General features: G+C 41.8%; 1 protein-coding gene across 1 annotated transcript; it reads right to left on the reverse strand.

Moving 5' to 3' along the window:
* Nucleotides 1–627: 627 nt before the first annotated feature.
* On the reverse strand, nucleotides 628–15,941 carry LOC134541982 (TAF6-like RNA polymerase II p300/CBP-associated factor-associated factor 65 kDa subunit 6L). The gene is made up of 7 exons (XM_063385754.1): nucleotides 15,718–15,941; nucleotides 14,156–14,393; nucleotides 10,450–10,682; nucleotides 7,896–8,075; nucleotides 6,518–6,622; nucleotides 4,391–4,639; nucleotides 628–1,679 (listed from the first exon to the last, which is right to left on the reverse strand). Exons 1-7 carry the CDS (start codon nucleotides 15,937–15,939, stop codon nucleotides 1,086–1,088), a joined length of 1,821 nt encoding a protein of 606 aa, XP_063241824.1. The 5' UTR covers nucleotides 15,940–15,941; the 3' UTR covers nucleotides 628–1,085.
* Between the last annotated feature and the right edge of the window lie 556 nt (nucleotides 15,942–16,497).

Here is a 16,497-nt window from a genome sequence, read left to right on the forward strand (position 1 = left end):
TCCTTAAAAGCCTGTTGAGGCCATTGGCAAGCTTCCGTTGCCAATTTTTCAAGCAGGAAACAAATTTGAAACACAGTCTTTATTCTTTTAAATCTGCCATAACGACTTCTCTGGTGAAACACGAGAACATTAACAGAAATACAATACTATGATCAAACGTTAACCTACAAACTGATGCCGTCTGGGTAGCTGTTTAGTGAAAGTATCTACTAACCCCATCTAGTGGGAGAACTCTCTACTACGTCTACAAATGGCAAATATTCTCACAGTCCAGTTATTTTGGGTCCCCCCTTTTTGTGATAAGGTATCAAAAATCAACACGTCACTGATAAATTAATTTAAATATATTGTGTAAAACATATAACTTAATCCAAAATGAAATATACAGTTCACTCTAACTGCGTAATCAGGAAAGACTAGTGCACTGCAAGTGGTAGGGATATTTTTGGTTTCTAACCAGATCAGATCGTTATGTTACATAAATATAAATTTAATGAAAACAAATGTCTCAGCAAATGAAATGGTATGTACTGTAACAACAAAAAAGTATTTTTTAAAAGTTTTTATTTTTATATTTCTTTTTAAAATTTATTCATTACATAATAAGTATATGTATGAATGGCTTTAATAGTCTTTAAAGTTTCACTGTAAAACATAAGAATATCATTAAAAAAAAAAAAAAAAAAAATGTATGTACAGTCTTCAACGTCATAGAAAAGCAAATGTGTAATTGTTTCGCAGTAAGAGTTTCCTCCCATTAGAAACCGAGCTGATAATGTAATGAACACAAATATCTCCGCAAAGAAAATGGCACTGTAAAAACAACATATGTATTTTTAAAAGTTTTTATTGTATATATTTTTTTTTAAATTTATTCATCACATAATAAGTATATGTATGAACGGTTTAGCATAGTCTTAAAGTTTCACTGTAAATCATAAGAAAATCATTAAACAAAAAAGAAAATGTACGTACAGTCTTCAACGTCATAGAAAAGCAGTAAGAGTTTTTATCGGAGTTGTGTTTCCCCCCATGAGAAACCGAGTTGATGAGTTAACGAACACAAGGACGCAGCTGTGAAGCAGTCAGATGACGTCCAGGATGTGAGGCACGCGCACCGAGGCCAGGCGGCCTCGCGGCCTGCCCGCCAGCTGGCCCACGCAGCGCAGGCGGCGGCTGCACTCGTGGTAGGCGCTGGGCCGCTCGAAGCGCGCCTGCGAGGGGCCCGGGCCCCTCCTCCTCAGCTCCCGCGGGGGAACGGGCCCGCAGCCCGCGAACGAGAAGCCGATGGCCCTGCGCTCTCGCCCCAGCCGCGGGGGCGGGGGGTCGAACGCGGCGTCGGCGGTCAGGCGCCGGGCCGTCGAGGGCCTCCTCCTCCGGGGCGTGACGCAGGGGCCCCCGGCTCGGAGCAGCGCCGCCAGGCCGCTGGGCATGGGCGCGATGGCCGTCCAGTGCAGGTAGTCCAGCTCGAAGGCGTTGGTGGCGGGCTGCTTGGCCAGCGAGGACGCGGGGGGCGTCGCGGGCGCCCGGCTCTCCCCGGACTCCTTGCGGGGGCGCCCGTGTGCCTGGGCCACGCACAGGACGTCCCCGAAGTGCTCGGACAGCAGCTGGTGCAGCGCGCCCCTGCCCGCCCCGCCGTGCCGACGCCACTCCTGGTAGCAGAACAGCTCGGCCGCCATCTGCGAACATCACACCACGTCGAGTCATTAAATATGTGTTTGGCCAATATATCATATCTCCTGCCAGTGGCGGATCCAAGGGGGGCGGCCGCACCAGGGGCAAGTGCTCAGCCCCCCCCCCTCCCCCGAAAAACCAGTCGTCTGCTACAATAACATTGCCGACAAAACTGATTGTTTCTGAAACCAATAAAATATTTTTTTAATATGATTGACGAATTTCTCTTGTAGGATCATAAAATCTGGTGGTTGGGATGTGTTACGTGTAGTGCAAGCAGTAGATTAAATTGTACAAATTTAGTAATTTTTTTAAGACATTTATTTTTTTCTCCGGCTACTCTGAAATATCCTAGAGTGCCCCCCCCTCCGAGGTGAACCCCTGGATCCGCCACCGTCTCCTACCACCTGGAACCTGGACACATCCAAGAGAAATACTGACACTTAATAGTACTTACAACCAAGGAAATCATAGAATTGAGCATAATTTTCTTTTGTCTATGTCATTAGTCTATACATATAAAAAAAATGCACTGACAGAATGAACAAATGGGAGAAATGAAAGCACCCTATGCAAACCCACCAATGCCCTGAAAAACATGAAATATTTACCATTTGCCAAAAATCAGACCAGAACCACGCAAATGTGACATCTGTATTTAAAGCATAAGTGTTAACTCATTCTTCTTGTTGCCATGATAGGTACAGTGTTTTTTTTCTCTCTCTCTCTCTCTCTCTCAAACATAAGTCTCAAACAATTCTAAGCCTCACTACTCATTAAGGCCTTAAATACTCTTAAAAAATTTTTGTAGATGAGTTTAAGTAGTAATTCAACTTAAAATTCACAGTAAAGGTGTATCTTAAAATTGAGTCAATTCTGCACTGGAGAACACAATACATACTCTGGATTGTAGCAGTTGGCTACACTGTCGGTCGGTATAGGTAGCGCTCCCATCGTCTTCCTCCCCTTTTCCCCCTCCACCCTATAGTCTCCTTCCCTCCCTCCATCCCCACTCCCATCTACTCCCTCCATCCCCGCCGCGATTTTAGCGCGCCTAGTGGCGTAGTTTCAGAGGCCTATATAAACTCCAGATTTTGCATGTTTTGCCACTGTCTGCTTGCTCTTCGGAGTGATCGACAGTCCGTCGGGCATTAGGCGATGTTAGGCTTAAACACGGTGAATCTATGCTAGTGGTAATATCGAGAGGGTCTCGCTCGCCGTCGTTAGGTTTCGGAAGGTTATTATGTCCGTATGCGGTCAGATGGTAGTAGGTTCAGTTATGTTATGGTTACCTACCGTATCGCTTCGTTGTTATTTAGTGCAAACTTGAATACTAGTTGTTTGAATTTCTCTCTTTTATGGCACTCGCGTCGCGCTCAGTAAGGCTTACTTACATCAAACTCTTGTCGGTTGTAGTGCGCCAGAGTTCGTGTTTCTTTGCTTATGATTGTAGCTTCATTCACGTCACTGCCCGACGTACTTCCGTGCAGACGTCTGATATATTTCAAGTCAGTAGTAGGTTTAATGATAGAGTTGTAGAACGGGCGTTTGGCCCATTTAAATTTGTATTGCTCTGAAATCGATATATATATATATATAGGCTATGTCGTTATTTCCTAAAATCACGATAGGTATAAGAATATACTGACGTAAGCTGAAAGAATACGTTGTACCTTATATCATGTTAGTCATGAATAGCCATCTGTTTAATACAGTTCAGAGGTCTTGCGCAAGTAACGTTCGTCCTATTGGATAAAGTTGTGTGTATTTGATTTTTTCTGCACTATTAGGTATTTCAGCAGACTATTATCTTATGTTTTATACGAATGTTATGCTCGTAATCTAAACTGCGTATTATGTAAATTATTTGTATCTCATACCCTCTTTATTAGCAGTAAGATTTCACGTGTAAATGCAGTTGATTGCAAATTTATTGGACTATGAAAATCTCGGAAATGAATCACGAAAACCACGTTATCATATTGTAAACACTTAAGTAAAAGATTTAAGGCGATTGAAATATACAAATATACAAAAATGTATAATGCAAAGAATTCTATGTTTGTGGCCATGTGCCAAATTGACTCATGAATAATTTATTATGCACGGAATTGTTACTACAGCCCAATTGGTATATTGAGCTAGTGTGTGCAGCTTATTATCATCAGTATTGTTATTATTTATGTCCTTTATCTAAAATTGTACTTTTATATATATATATACCTGTTTCGTCTATAATAAAATGTTATTTTTGGTAACTTTGGATTTACTTCAAAACCTTACTGCGCCTTAAAATAGGGTAATAGAACCCTTTATTTTTTCTTCTTGTTACACTCTGTATTGCAGTTAGGGATAGGTAGGGACCATTCTCAAACCCCCCCCCGCTGCAGTATGATGCACTCCATTTTAGAGTACAAAAAAAAAATAGTATCTCTTAAACCAACACACTGTTAAAATTATTTAACATCTGGAACAGTTAAAAAAAATGATACTGTTGGTCGTGTTTATAATTTTTGGTGAAGAAAAATTAAGCATAAATTTCAAAGAACTTTTATTTATATTCAAACAACATTGTGACATTTCAGGACCCCAACCTGCCAACTTATTAAGTTTTTTTTTCTCCGTGGTTTTGAGACAATAAACCCACAAAACATAAATTTCCAAATATTTCTCTTCGACTGCAGCGCCAAAGGTGGTAGTCGAGAGAGGTACTCACCAGGAGGGCCCTCTGCACCTGCAGGGTCTCCCAGGTGGCGGTCTTCACCTGGGGCTCCAGGACGGCCAGGTACTTGCCCAGGTGCGGCCACAAGCACTGGTCCAGGGCGTCTGGTCCCAGCGCGTATAGGGTCACCAGCGCCCCGTAGTGGCTCCTCAGCGAGCTGCCGCCGCTGGTCAGGACCATGCCGAGCTTCTGGAGGATGTCCAGGTACAGCTTGGTCTCCGAGCGGCACCACGCGCTCACCACCTGTCGCCGGCAAGTCACCACGCGCTCACCACCTGTCGCCGGCAAGTCACCACGCGCTCACCACCTGTCGCCGGCAAGTCACCACGCGCTCACCACCTGTCGCCGGCAAATCACCACGCGATCACCACCTGTCGCCGGCAAGTCACCACGCGCTCACCACCTGTCGCCGGCAAGTCACCACGCGCTCACCACCTGTCGTCGGCAAGTCACCACGCGCTCACCACCTGTCGCCGGCAAGTCACCACGCGCTCACCACCTGTCGCCGGCAAGTCACCACGCGCTCACCACCTGTCGCCGGCAAGTCACCACGCGCTCACCACCTGTCGCCGGCAAGTCACCACGCGCTCACCACCTGTCGTCGGCAAGTCACCACGCGCTCACCACCTGTCACCGGCAAGTCGCTGCTGTATCTGTGTCTTCCTCTAGTCAGCGACAGTTTCTGGCACCAACGTAGGTACTTTTCAAACTATCATCTGAGACAGGGGCGTAGCCAGAGTGGGGTATTAGGGGTTCAAACTCCCCCCCCCCCCCCTTTTAGCACCAAATCTTCAATTAATTTCTCAAAAAAATTTCATATTAAAATTAATAAAATTTTTACCATTTCAATATTTAAATTAAGTACCGAAAACTGCTAAAATAGCACTATTTTACACCTTAAAATCCAAATTTTCCCGGGGGAGGACCCCCGGACCGCCCGCTTTAAACAGGAGGGGTGGGGGAGGGGGGGAGCGGGGTCCATGCTTCTTAACACCCTCATACACAAATCCTGGCTACACCAATGATCTCAGATATTAATGAAATTTGAGCTATCGTTTTAAGAAGGTCTGGAACCGTCATCTAAAAATAAAATTATTTAATCACGGATATTGCAATAATTTTATGTAGTTGGAAAACACGCAGGTGACTTCACCGCTGGACTTGTACAGTTCCAAATAGCTGGTTGCTGTTAAGCTGGGCTCGTCTACTACATTTTTCCAGTCGTCAAATCACAGTTGTAAGACTGAAAAATTACTTCAGTTGCTAAATAAAACATGAAAATGTAAAATTTAACATACCGGTATTTAGTAAATTAGTTAAGCAGGTATTTATTTAGTCAGTATTATGATGTTAATGTGACATACATAAATGATAATTAAATGCAAACTTTAATAATGTACATATATGTATTATCAAAGCATTACATTAGGATAACATATTGTTATGAGTGGGAAAACAGGTCCAAAAGGATAGCCAGCATAGCCAAATTAATTAATAACAAGATTTATTTATTAACTAATATTTACACAATTAATTGTGTTATAACAATTTAATTTTGTCCACAAAGAAATTACACTATTAATAAGTCCACTACTTCACCCCACTGGAGCTCGGCTAGACGGTGGCTTTCCCTACCGCTCGTCTCTTACTACTCCCTCTGTCCCAACACACTGCCTCGCACTGCTCACTCGTTCGTGCTACGACAGTCCCAGATGCACCAACCTTCGCACACGAGGCCTTTTTCACTTCACTGCTCTCACCAGTCTTGCGCTTGCTCGCCGGTGGTTGGCGTCTTATAAACTTGCGAAATTCTGGCCGGGAAAGGTCTCAGCCCTCAGAAGTGTCGCGCCGTCAGAATCCCCCCCCTTAACTCTCGGCGGTGTGAAAACAATAGCGTCCTAGTTACGCCACCTCTCGCGATGGTGCTCTCGGGACACGCAGAATGCACCAGGCGAGACAGTAAGGCGCCAGACTACTTGGCAAGGCGCTAGGAGAGAGGAAGAGGGGGAGAGACGGGCATAACCTGGTCGTAGAGGGATTCCCCCAGAGAGTGCGTGGCCAGTACGCCACTCCGGTCGTTGTAACAATATTAAATCAAAGTAAAGAAGCTATCATCATCACCTTAGCCAGCATATGACCTGCTTTCCTCCTGAAGGTGAAGTCATCCAGATTCTGTGACTGCACATTGACAGCACACAGCAGAAGCACGGATATCAGTCTGGATACCTGCGACACATGACACATACCCGCAGGGTAGCTTGCAGCAAGATATGCCACTTGCAGCAATGCACAGCAAAATTATGTCCACAAGAGAGGACCGAAAATCACGTGAAATCAAATGTTTCTTTTTATACTGCAGTATTGTACAAACTGCATCCAGTAAAGAAAAAACAAATATATTATCAACTTGCAAAATTTAAATTTTATATTGTGCTCTATAACACCAGTCATAAAAAGGAAACATTATAATATGTAATGAGAAAGGTTTCAACACAAAATTAGTTTAAAAATTTGAAAAGATATGTAAACTAATAGTCTGTAGTAGGAATTAATTTATGTAATGAATGAATAAATGGGTTAGCAAGTACAGTGATGGAAATGACAGCAAAATCAAACATTCAACGAGATTATGAGGTGAGCACATTTCTCTATTAAGCCAGGCAAATAGTGTCCAGAAGGCCTCCTGTAACAAAAAAAAAAAAAATCAGTAGTCTGATTTATTATCATTCCTTGTGTTTTTTGGGATGCTGACTCCAAAATGGAGTATTGCCTGGTGCGTTTTGAGATATTCGCAAAAAAAAAAAAACAGCTGTGGTGGATGACGCAAACCAAAATTCACAAAGACAAAGATAAACTTTATATTATTAACAGTTTAATGAATTTTAACAAGATTAACAGTAGTCTAATAAAATCCTTTGTCGAAAACCACATCCGAAGCCAGGATTTAGTATTTTTTTCAAGTTATTTTCGCTTTTGTCTAAGCCATTTCATTATATGGTTTAACATTTCTGTCTGATAATAAATCACTCAATAGACAACGTAATTGCTCCGGCAGTGAATCGTAGCGGTGAGTGTGGAAACTGTGTGTGGTTTGCATCCACAAATGTAGTTTAAAACACAATTTGCATATACATAGTATTATGCTTGGCACTATTTTAAAGAATTGTGCATTAAATTTCTCATCTGAATTTCATATTACATATTATGGTATTTGCTTGTTACCTAGGTAAGATGTTACAAATCTTTGGCGAGTTCATGTTTTTAGTTACATTTTGGTGAAAAACTGTGTATTATTTTGCATTTCAGCGTTATAAGTTATACTGGCGCGCTTTGCGGTGTTATTTTGGTTTTATCGCCATTCACCATACAATCTTGTCCTTGCTCGTCTATGATAAGACCTCAAGTTGTCAGCACAAAAAAAGAAACACACTTAGAACACACACCGTATCACACGACAACACTAAATGGCCGTAGTTTCAACTTCGCTGGCAGCACTCACGGAAATGGAGCCCTCCGGCTGAATGTGCTTGTTGCAGGTGATGGCTTCGACGATGCTGAGCAGCCTCAGACACACTGGCGTGCCGCGGGGCAGTTTCTGCAGGCTGAATGCAACCAAGTTCAGGAAACAAGGCACTACCAACCCGAGCTTCACGTTTCTCCTCAGGTCCTCTAGCACCACCTGCAAACACACGCCAGCTATGTAATTCTGAACAGACATTTCCTGCAGTGACAGCATCACTTGCACTGAAATTCACAAAATATCATGTACGTAATTTCAAATTCCTTATACAAGAACATTCACAAGTTCCCACTTAAAAATATTAACCTGTTTAATACCAAATTTACTCAATTCTAAAGGATACCTTTTTGCACATTTTTCAGCTTACATTTGATAGCATTTTTCATTTATTCGAATCTAATCAATTCTAAGAAAAATTTATATAAGGTTTTTAGATTTGACAGTAGGGTGCAACTTTATTGTATTAGGTATAAACATTGCATGTTATTCACATTTAACAAACTGGTAATCTTTAGGATCGTGCATAAGAAACAGGCATGGCTAGTAAAAATCATTTAATGACTGTTTAAGATACCAAGTGAATGAGCAGGGTTGTGCATCAAGTACCCTCACCGATTATCTTCATTATTGAAAAGCTGACTTCGATCATAATATGTCATGTCTTATTGTCAGAAACCACGTCAATTAAAGTACTGTGACTGCATTGAGTAAAAACCGTTATCTACAGTACTGACAGATTTTGTTTTATTTTAGATACTAGCTAAACCCGGCCACGCTCCACTGCGGCTTAGTCTGATGTGAAATTTATAGGAAAGTTAATTTAAGTATTCTAGTGAACATAGACTCACCGAGGAAGCACATATTTCAATAGTACTTGAATATTATTTAAATTATTGAATTTATTCCACACATATTTTTATTTACTAGACCCTTCTTGGTTACATTTTCGTCAGTAGAGTGATTTACGTGGTATCTTTTGAAACACCAAGTGGCAGTTGGAAAACAAAATAGTGTTTTATGGCTGTAGTTGAAAAGCAAAGAATGCGGTGACACACGATGGGCTGGTGCGAGACGAGGGGGTGAGGGTGTCTGCCCCAGCAGCATCAGTGACAAGAAGAAGAAAGAACCCTGCGACAAACCCCCTCCTCCACTCTGCATCTCTCATCTGTCACACCTGCACACAGGTTCACATTGGCAGTTTACAGGCAAAGAGTGTTATCTCTCCAGTAGCAGCTCTTCACGAGATGCCACCAGCCATTCTCTTGTAGCTATAGGAGTTTTCAATACCTGAGTGTTATACAACCCTCTTGACTTGAACGTTTCGCCGATGTCCTGCCGTTTAGGGGCAAAATCGTTACGTAGGGGTACCCTACCATAACAGTGTAGTTTTTCAACGAAGCTGTACCGAATGACAAGATACAAATTTGCTGTTATAATGCAACCCCCAATTTTAGTTTAAACAATTTTGGTAAGTAATATATGTACAGAGGTAAATGCTGTATTTGCCATTTTCATTTTTGTGGTGTTTCTTGGCCCTTGAAGCAATAACCTTACTTTAATTTAGTGAACTGTTAATTAGCCAAAATAACTGTAAAAAATGTACTGATGTAATGTTTTACATATTTTACACATTATAGACATTTCAAAATAATCACGAAAAGAACCGTGAAAGATCTTTAGGCCAGCAATCAATTCTGTAATCCTGCACCCGTCGAGCTACTTGCGTTACCTTGGTTGCCAGGTCGCATTACTTCCGCTCAGAGTTTATTGTTAGTCAGTTTTCGTTTCAGTACAATGTTTCCCGTTTACTAGCAAGTTACATTTCACATTTTAAAACTTAGTTATGAATATCATCTTCTACTGTTTTCAGGTCAGCAAAGTAAAAAAAACCTCCATCTTTCTTTGTGCTTCCACCACCTGTAACTATCTGCAATTCCAACCTTCTCCTTGGCCTTCATTGGGCCTTCTTCTTGTGTATTTCAACCCCATCATTTTCCTCTTCCACACATTTTAAAACTTGGCATTCCTGTCAAAACTATATTCACATTCTCTAATCTGACAAAATCTCTCATTCTGCATCATCGCCACGGTCCCTTACATACTGGATTCAAAGCATTTTCACTGTGCATTGAAATATACACTATATGAAGGGATGGGGGGGGGGGGGGGGGGAAACCAATACATATATAATTATTTTAATGATAGCATGAGTATTATGGAATAATGAAGCGCCATTTTTTTTTACATCAACAGTTTCATTTTAACAGTTTTCTTTTCTGACAAATAGCGAATGAGGATGGGTGAATGTAAAGACGAACACATGGTTTAATTATAGCACGTCAGATTTGTTGCAACTCCTTGAACATTTAATGCAGGCACAAGGGGTTGTTGAAAAAAACGAAAGCAAGCCTTAGAACGCCCAAAACCAAAAAAAAAGTGGCGTCTTTAGCAGCACGCAGCGCTTTGTCATTATATAGATCTACGCATCCCTCTCCTGGAATGACGGAGAGTGGTAAGAGAAACCCACACGCACCTGCAGCAGCCGGTCGGACTCGGAGAGGATGACCTTGGCGAAGTGCCGGAAGTAGGTGACCAGGAAGGAGGGCACGTGCATGCTGCCGGCCGCCGGCTTCTCCGAGCTGCTGGCGGGGGCGTCCTCCTTCCTCGCCGCCTTCTCCCCGCCCGCGGCAGGCTCCTCCTTCTTGACGGCCGGGGGACTGGCGGCGAGGCCCTCCGAGCCGCCGCTGTCCGGGTGCACCCACTCGCCTGCGAGCCATCGCGAGTTCCCGCAGCCTCCACGACTCACGCACTTCATTCACTTCATTTACAGTTTAAGTAAATTAACACACATTTAAAAACATGAACCAATGAGAAACAAAAGCAAAACGCACTGCTAACACATAACTACTCCTGAAACAAAATATTCACCCGTTAATTACATTTAAACCGGAAAATGAGCAAAAAACATAATAAAATAACGTATGCCAATGTTTTATTATGTTGAGAGGGTAAGGGCCCGCAATACAACAATGGTGACCACTTTTGCCAGGATTATGCTACTCAGCTTGTTAAGAATAAAAATCTTGTTTTGTAAACCTATCTTTGATAATATCAACATTTTTTTTTATCTCTATTTTCTAAGACCATAAATTAGTTTCTATTGACAATATTGGAAAATATTTTAGTAATTCTGAGAAAAAAAAAATGCTTCACACTAATTATCATTTCACAGGAGATACTATGTGTAGCAGTCAAGTCACTATTAAGAACAAAGCAGGCTATAAAATGTGTTATGTTCAAAAAAACAAAAAAATTGTAATATTAAATATAATTTTAAAAAATGTTGAAAAAAACAGGTGTCTTTCAATCACAACTCCTTAGAAATAAAAATTAAATACAGTACACTCCCTATTTAACGCGGTTGTCGGGGGACATAACTTTTACCCGCGTTGTTGCATAACCGCGATGTTTCGATGTGACCAAGGTCAAAAGGCATAAAACACCGCCTGTGTTCTAATAGGTCGGCAAGCACGCACAGTATAGACGGCCCGCCTTTGTGCGGACTTTGCATCCGCAGTTTTCACTAAACGCGGGTGAAAAAATAAAAATAATAAATTGTAAATATAATTATTAAATGTTGAATTTTATTTTTTATTTTTCCGCATGCCGCGCACAGTTTGTCGCACGGCCTACGAGCGCGCCACACGCCGCCATACACACGTGCGGCACACAAGCTGCTGCCAGTCTCGTGGTGTCAGCCACAGAATCTGCTTCGTCTGAGTGTCCGTAACAAAGTAAGTGCAGTGTGTGCGGTTACACACGATTTTGTGGTCAAAGTCTTCTAAATAGAAAGGCCATAGTAATACTTCAAACCGAATATGAATCGCAAAGTACCGAGTTTGATTGACAAAATAAAAATTCTAGATTTACGTACTTACAAATAGCGTGTCTTTTGCAGAAGTATGCAGCAGATACGTGAAAAACTATTCTAGCATTCGTACAATATAAAATAAAGAATCGTCTATCGTGTAAAGTGGTTAAACTTTGTTATCCATGCTTACAGTAAATTATAAATGGTCACATGTGGGATACAAAAATTGCGCCAAAATAATTTTAGCGCAATCAGTGGCGCCGTATTAAAAAGTCTGTTAAACGTTGTCTTTACTTATTCCATCAAACGCTGTGTCGAGTTGCTGAGTGTATGTGGCTCGGATCGGCAAGTGTTATATTCCCCAGCCTCTGGTTAAAGGTCGGGAGGCCGCTACACGTAAACATTTCCGGGGCTTGTGTACTACCTCACGGCAAACGTGGTACAGTATGGTTCACGTAAGTATTGGACCACTGGGAATTCCTCGGCAAAGATTAAAATTACGCTAGCTGATTTACTTTATTATTTAATGTTAAAACATTATACCAAAGTAAAAAGATGAACGTGTATAATACAACGAATAATATTACGTCTGTAGGTTCAAGTTGTAACAAAACATTTATATGTCTCCGCTTGTCAACACACATGACCACGAGAAGTGTGCAGACGGACATGAGTGAACTACTCAAGGTCACCAGACTTCCCCCCTTTCGGCTTAATCGCCCCTCTCATCACTGGCGCTTATATTCCACTCCTCCCATCTACCCGGGTGTCTTGGTCGCATATTCTCGGCTCGCCTCTCCCCTCCCAGCGCTTGCCGTCAACCAAACCTATCCAAAATCAATCCCCAGCCGAGTCACGCTGGATAATGTCGCTGGACGGTAGGCTTTATCGGGTCCCCTGTCCGATGATTTATTTGTGGGTTAAAAAAAATGTTAAGAACTAATGTTTCAGAAAATAACACTGGTCTGGATTGGATCATAATTTGAAAACACTACAAGATAGAGAAATAATGTACGGAGATATCTTGTTTAGAATTTCACTGCGGACATTTTCTACGCCTAGGCTTTTTTCTGCCCGATGCTTAGTTTGTGAGTTACAACGCAAAATTATCCTAATCGGCTGTCAATCATTTATTCCATTATTATTACAGTAGAAACTCGTTAATCCGTGACGCGCTAATTCGGGAATCGGATAATCCGGGACGATTTAAAAGTGCAGAAAAAAAAAGAGAAGTAAAAATTGTCAGCGCTTAAAATTAACGTCACGCGGGCCGGCGGCCGGCAAACACTGCAAGCCTTCGCATGGGCCGCCAAACTCTGCAACGCTGTTTGTACCGACCCTTTGTGTCGTCCCCCTTTCAGCTGTCACATTTGTCACTCTTTAAACTTGAGGGGGATGTCTTGACTTCTGCTTCCCGTCTCCCTTTGTTTGTTTCCACCCGCCAACGCACGGCAGGCGCCTGGCGAGTGACGTGTCTGGCTGGCATTCGGTTGTACGAGGGGGAGGGTGGAGGGTGGAGGGTGCAAGGTCAGCACGATCTTATCTTTCTCTCTTCGGCTGTTGTAAATGACCGTGAACTAATGGCTAGGCAGTGCCGTATTTTTTTAAGCCGAGACTAATTCGAAGGCGGTCTTTACAGTGAACGGATTATCCGGGTTTATTACTTTTTTTTTTACAGGATTTTAATTAGCCGGGCATCGGCGGGTCCCAATTAACACGAATAATGGAGAGTTTACTATTTTTTATCCATCTGCTGCCAAGGCGCAGTAAGCCTCGGGAGATGTTACGTCACATGACCTTGGCCTTAACCCAGCTGCACGCCGGTATCTGAGAAGCTTGACAAGCCCTTCCGGGCTTTAATCGCTAGTCCGTGAAATTCGGTAATCCGTGATTATCTCGGTCCCGACCATCACGAATTAACGAGGTTCTACTGTGTTATTATTATTATTATTCATTTCTGATTGGGGGACATGGTTTGACCCGCGATATACCCGATTCCGCGATCTATCGGGGCGCGGTATACCGGGAGTTTACTGTATTATCAGACGTTAATCTCAATGAAATACAACATGAAAATATATTTCCAAAATTCTCATTCCCAATTTTACTTACAAAATAAAAATTTTCAGATACATTTAAAAAAAAAATTGTCATTACATTACAAAGTTGTGTCTAAAACTTTTGTGCTCTTTGGTGTACTCTCTCGCAACAGAGCACGCTGAAACAACAAAAGTGTTAATTAACGGCAGCAATTGTGCATTGGAAAACCAAAGTAAATGTACAATTAAATGCATACGAGATGCACTATAGCAGAAGCCTCTCTCCATTTCAGAATCAAGTCCGTGCCGCCACGTATGAAAGCTCTCACCGTGTAAGGAAATGTCGGGCGGTTGGACGTACTGCTCCACGCTGGACGCAAACAGGGGCAAGTCGATCTCAGCGTCGTCCAGGACGAGCAGGTTCGGCAGGACGGTGTTGTTGAAACCCAGGGGCTCGACCGCGGAGTGCCCGTACACCGGCGGGACGCCACACGTGTTGAAGACTGCATCGACCACGTCCGTCGTCAGCTTCTTGCTCTTGCACTGTCGCAGCAGGACGTTGCAATTCTGCCAACATTGTCAGCAAACAGAGCTGCACATATGTTTTCTTATTACAATAACACCAGTGGTACAGCCCACCCTTCTACAGACAATAGTGGAACCTGCTTGCCACTCGAAAGGAAAATTACAGACCCAATTCCTTACGTCTATGGTCATGTTAGGTCAGTTACAGTAGTAAAAAGTATTCAATACATAATGTTTACATTATATGTAATTAATGTAGCTAACATAACTAACCATTCACATATTTTTTAGCAGCATTTTAAATACACAGCTAACCTAACCAACCATTCAAGCCAAATTGTAGCATTAAATATGTACTTACCTGCTAATGAATCTTTAAATTACCTGTATACTACTTGAAATATCACAATGCCATTTACAGAATGATTAGAAAATGTATCAGAAAGTAAATTCAGAAATGTATTTGGTTATTCTTGGTATGCGCCCCTCTCCTAGATAATTAGGTACCCCCAAATTGAAAAATTACATTTTATCATTTAGAATTGAGAACTTTCAACCATTTTCTCAGTAATTGTTTTGTATCACGTATCCAATTAAACTTACCATCATAATTGTTGTTATATCATAAGTTATTTTTTTATTATTTCCTGGGTTTGTTACTATAGTTATTGCTGCAAATTGGTTAAAAAAAAAAAACGGTGGCAAGCTTTACCCCTACTTCCCTCTCAATCTTCTCCTGAAATGAGCCACACTACTACACAACACACTCTCTTCAACTAACACATTCTAATACCCTATCATTCTTACAACCATAGCATTTTTTACCCCTTTCCATATTTCTTTGTTCCTTATATACCTTCTTGGTGTTCACACTCCTACTTCTAGGCTTCCCCACCACAACTTGTCTCCCCAGCTCTCCCCACCCTCCCGCCCGGCTCAGCACTTGGTACATCCTTACTAACCTCTCCTGCCTTCTGTCCTTTTGAAATTATTAATATCAAACAGCAAGCATCATGTAAAACAGGATCAATCTATACAAAATCATGCCATCAGTACCAAGGGATAAAACTTGGATACGTGATACGGAACTTTTACCAAATACATTCCATCGTGTACGGATGGCCCTCTTCTAGATCTGCCACTATATTCAATGTGATAAGTTGAAAAGGGCAAGTTAAATTACACACTGCTGATTGCTGAAGAGGGATTTACTGTGGAATTGGACATGAACAGATTAGGTAAAAGGTTGGGAAAAGGGAGTCACTCGGTACGTGAGAGAGGGCAGGCTTGAAGGTAATGTACAGGAGCTAAATGGGGCAAGTGGTATCAAGTAAAATAAAACCTCAATGTGGGAGATCATACTTACAAAAATAACCTCCCTAAGTCTGTAAGAAACATCTTCGCTTAGGGCTTTTGTAACATCACTATTTAGTTCTGATATGCCTATACTCTCTCCTGTTATTGCAACCGACTCACTGCTTATCACGTAATATTTTGAACTCTCCGCTGGTTTTTTATCGTCACGCTTTCGACGGACTTGATCTTTTCCATGTTTGGAAACATCTGATTTCCGCGCCGCTGCGGCCATAGTGCTTCAATCCATAGAACAGAAAAAGGAGGGAGATATATAGAAGTGCGACATCAAAATAAACTGAAACCATGTTTTGCGCGACATGAGACGCTACCTGTTGGGTGAACCCATACACATCTCGGGACCAGACATGTTACTTTGTCATTGTATAATGCAAACATACGTACGTTATGATTTAAGTTAATTAAAATTACCTAAATGTAATTGATAATGTTATGAGAATTTGCATCTTGAAAAAAGTCATTTATTTATGTACTGGGAGTAAAATTTAGCTCTCTGTGAAAATTTGTATGTGTGTCTACAAGTGATTTGTTAAAACATTATTTTTAACAAACTCATTAGAAATTTTCAAGTTTTGAAATGCTGCTCTGTATAATTTATTACGAATATTTTTAATGTATTTTATAGAAAATTGACGCCGACCGCCAATGCTCCTCTGTCGCATAGACCGCTATGCCTCATCAACGTCTCGCAAAAGCGTGTGCACCGAACGCGCCCGTGCGCGCAGCAAAGTGCAGTTCGTGCGACGAGGCGAACGCCATACAACGAGTGCTA

The sequence above is a fragment of the Bacillus rossius genome, assembly GCF_032445375.1.
Source record: "Bacillus rossius redtenbacheri isolate Brsri chromosome 4 unlocalized genomic scaffold, Brsri_v3 Brsri_v3_scf4_2, whole genome shotgun sequence".
In the NCBI taxonomy this organism is placed as follows: Eukaryota; Metazoa; Arthropoda; class Insecta; order Phasmatodea; family Bacillidae; genus Bacillus; species Bacillus rossius.

Excerpts from the sequence above, each read along its gene's own strand:
- LOC134541982 (XM_063385754.1), bottom strand. The coding sequence starts at position 15,939 with ATGGCCGCAGCGGCGCGGAAATCAGATGTTTCCAAACATGGAAAAGAT. Across the intron at positions 8,076-10,449 it reads AGTCCGACCGGCTGCTGCAG|GTGGTGCTAGAGGACCTGAG; the intron begins GTGCGTGTGGGT and ends GTGTGTTTGCAG. Across the intron at positions 6,623-7,895 it reads AGCCGGAGGGCTCCATTTCC|GTATCCAGACTGATATCCGT; the intron begins GTGAGTGCTGCC and ends CATGTGTCGCAG.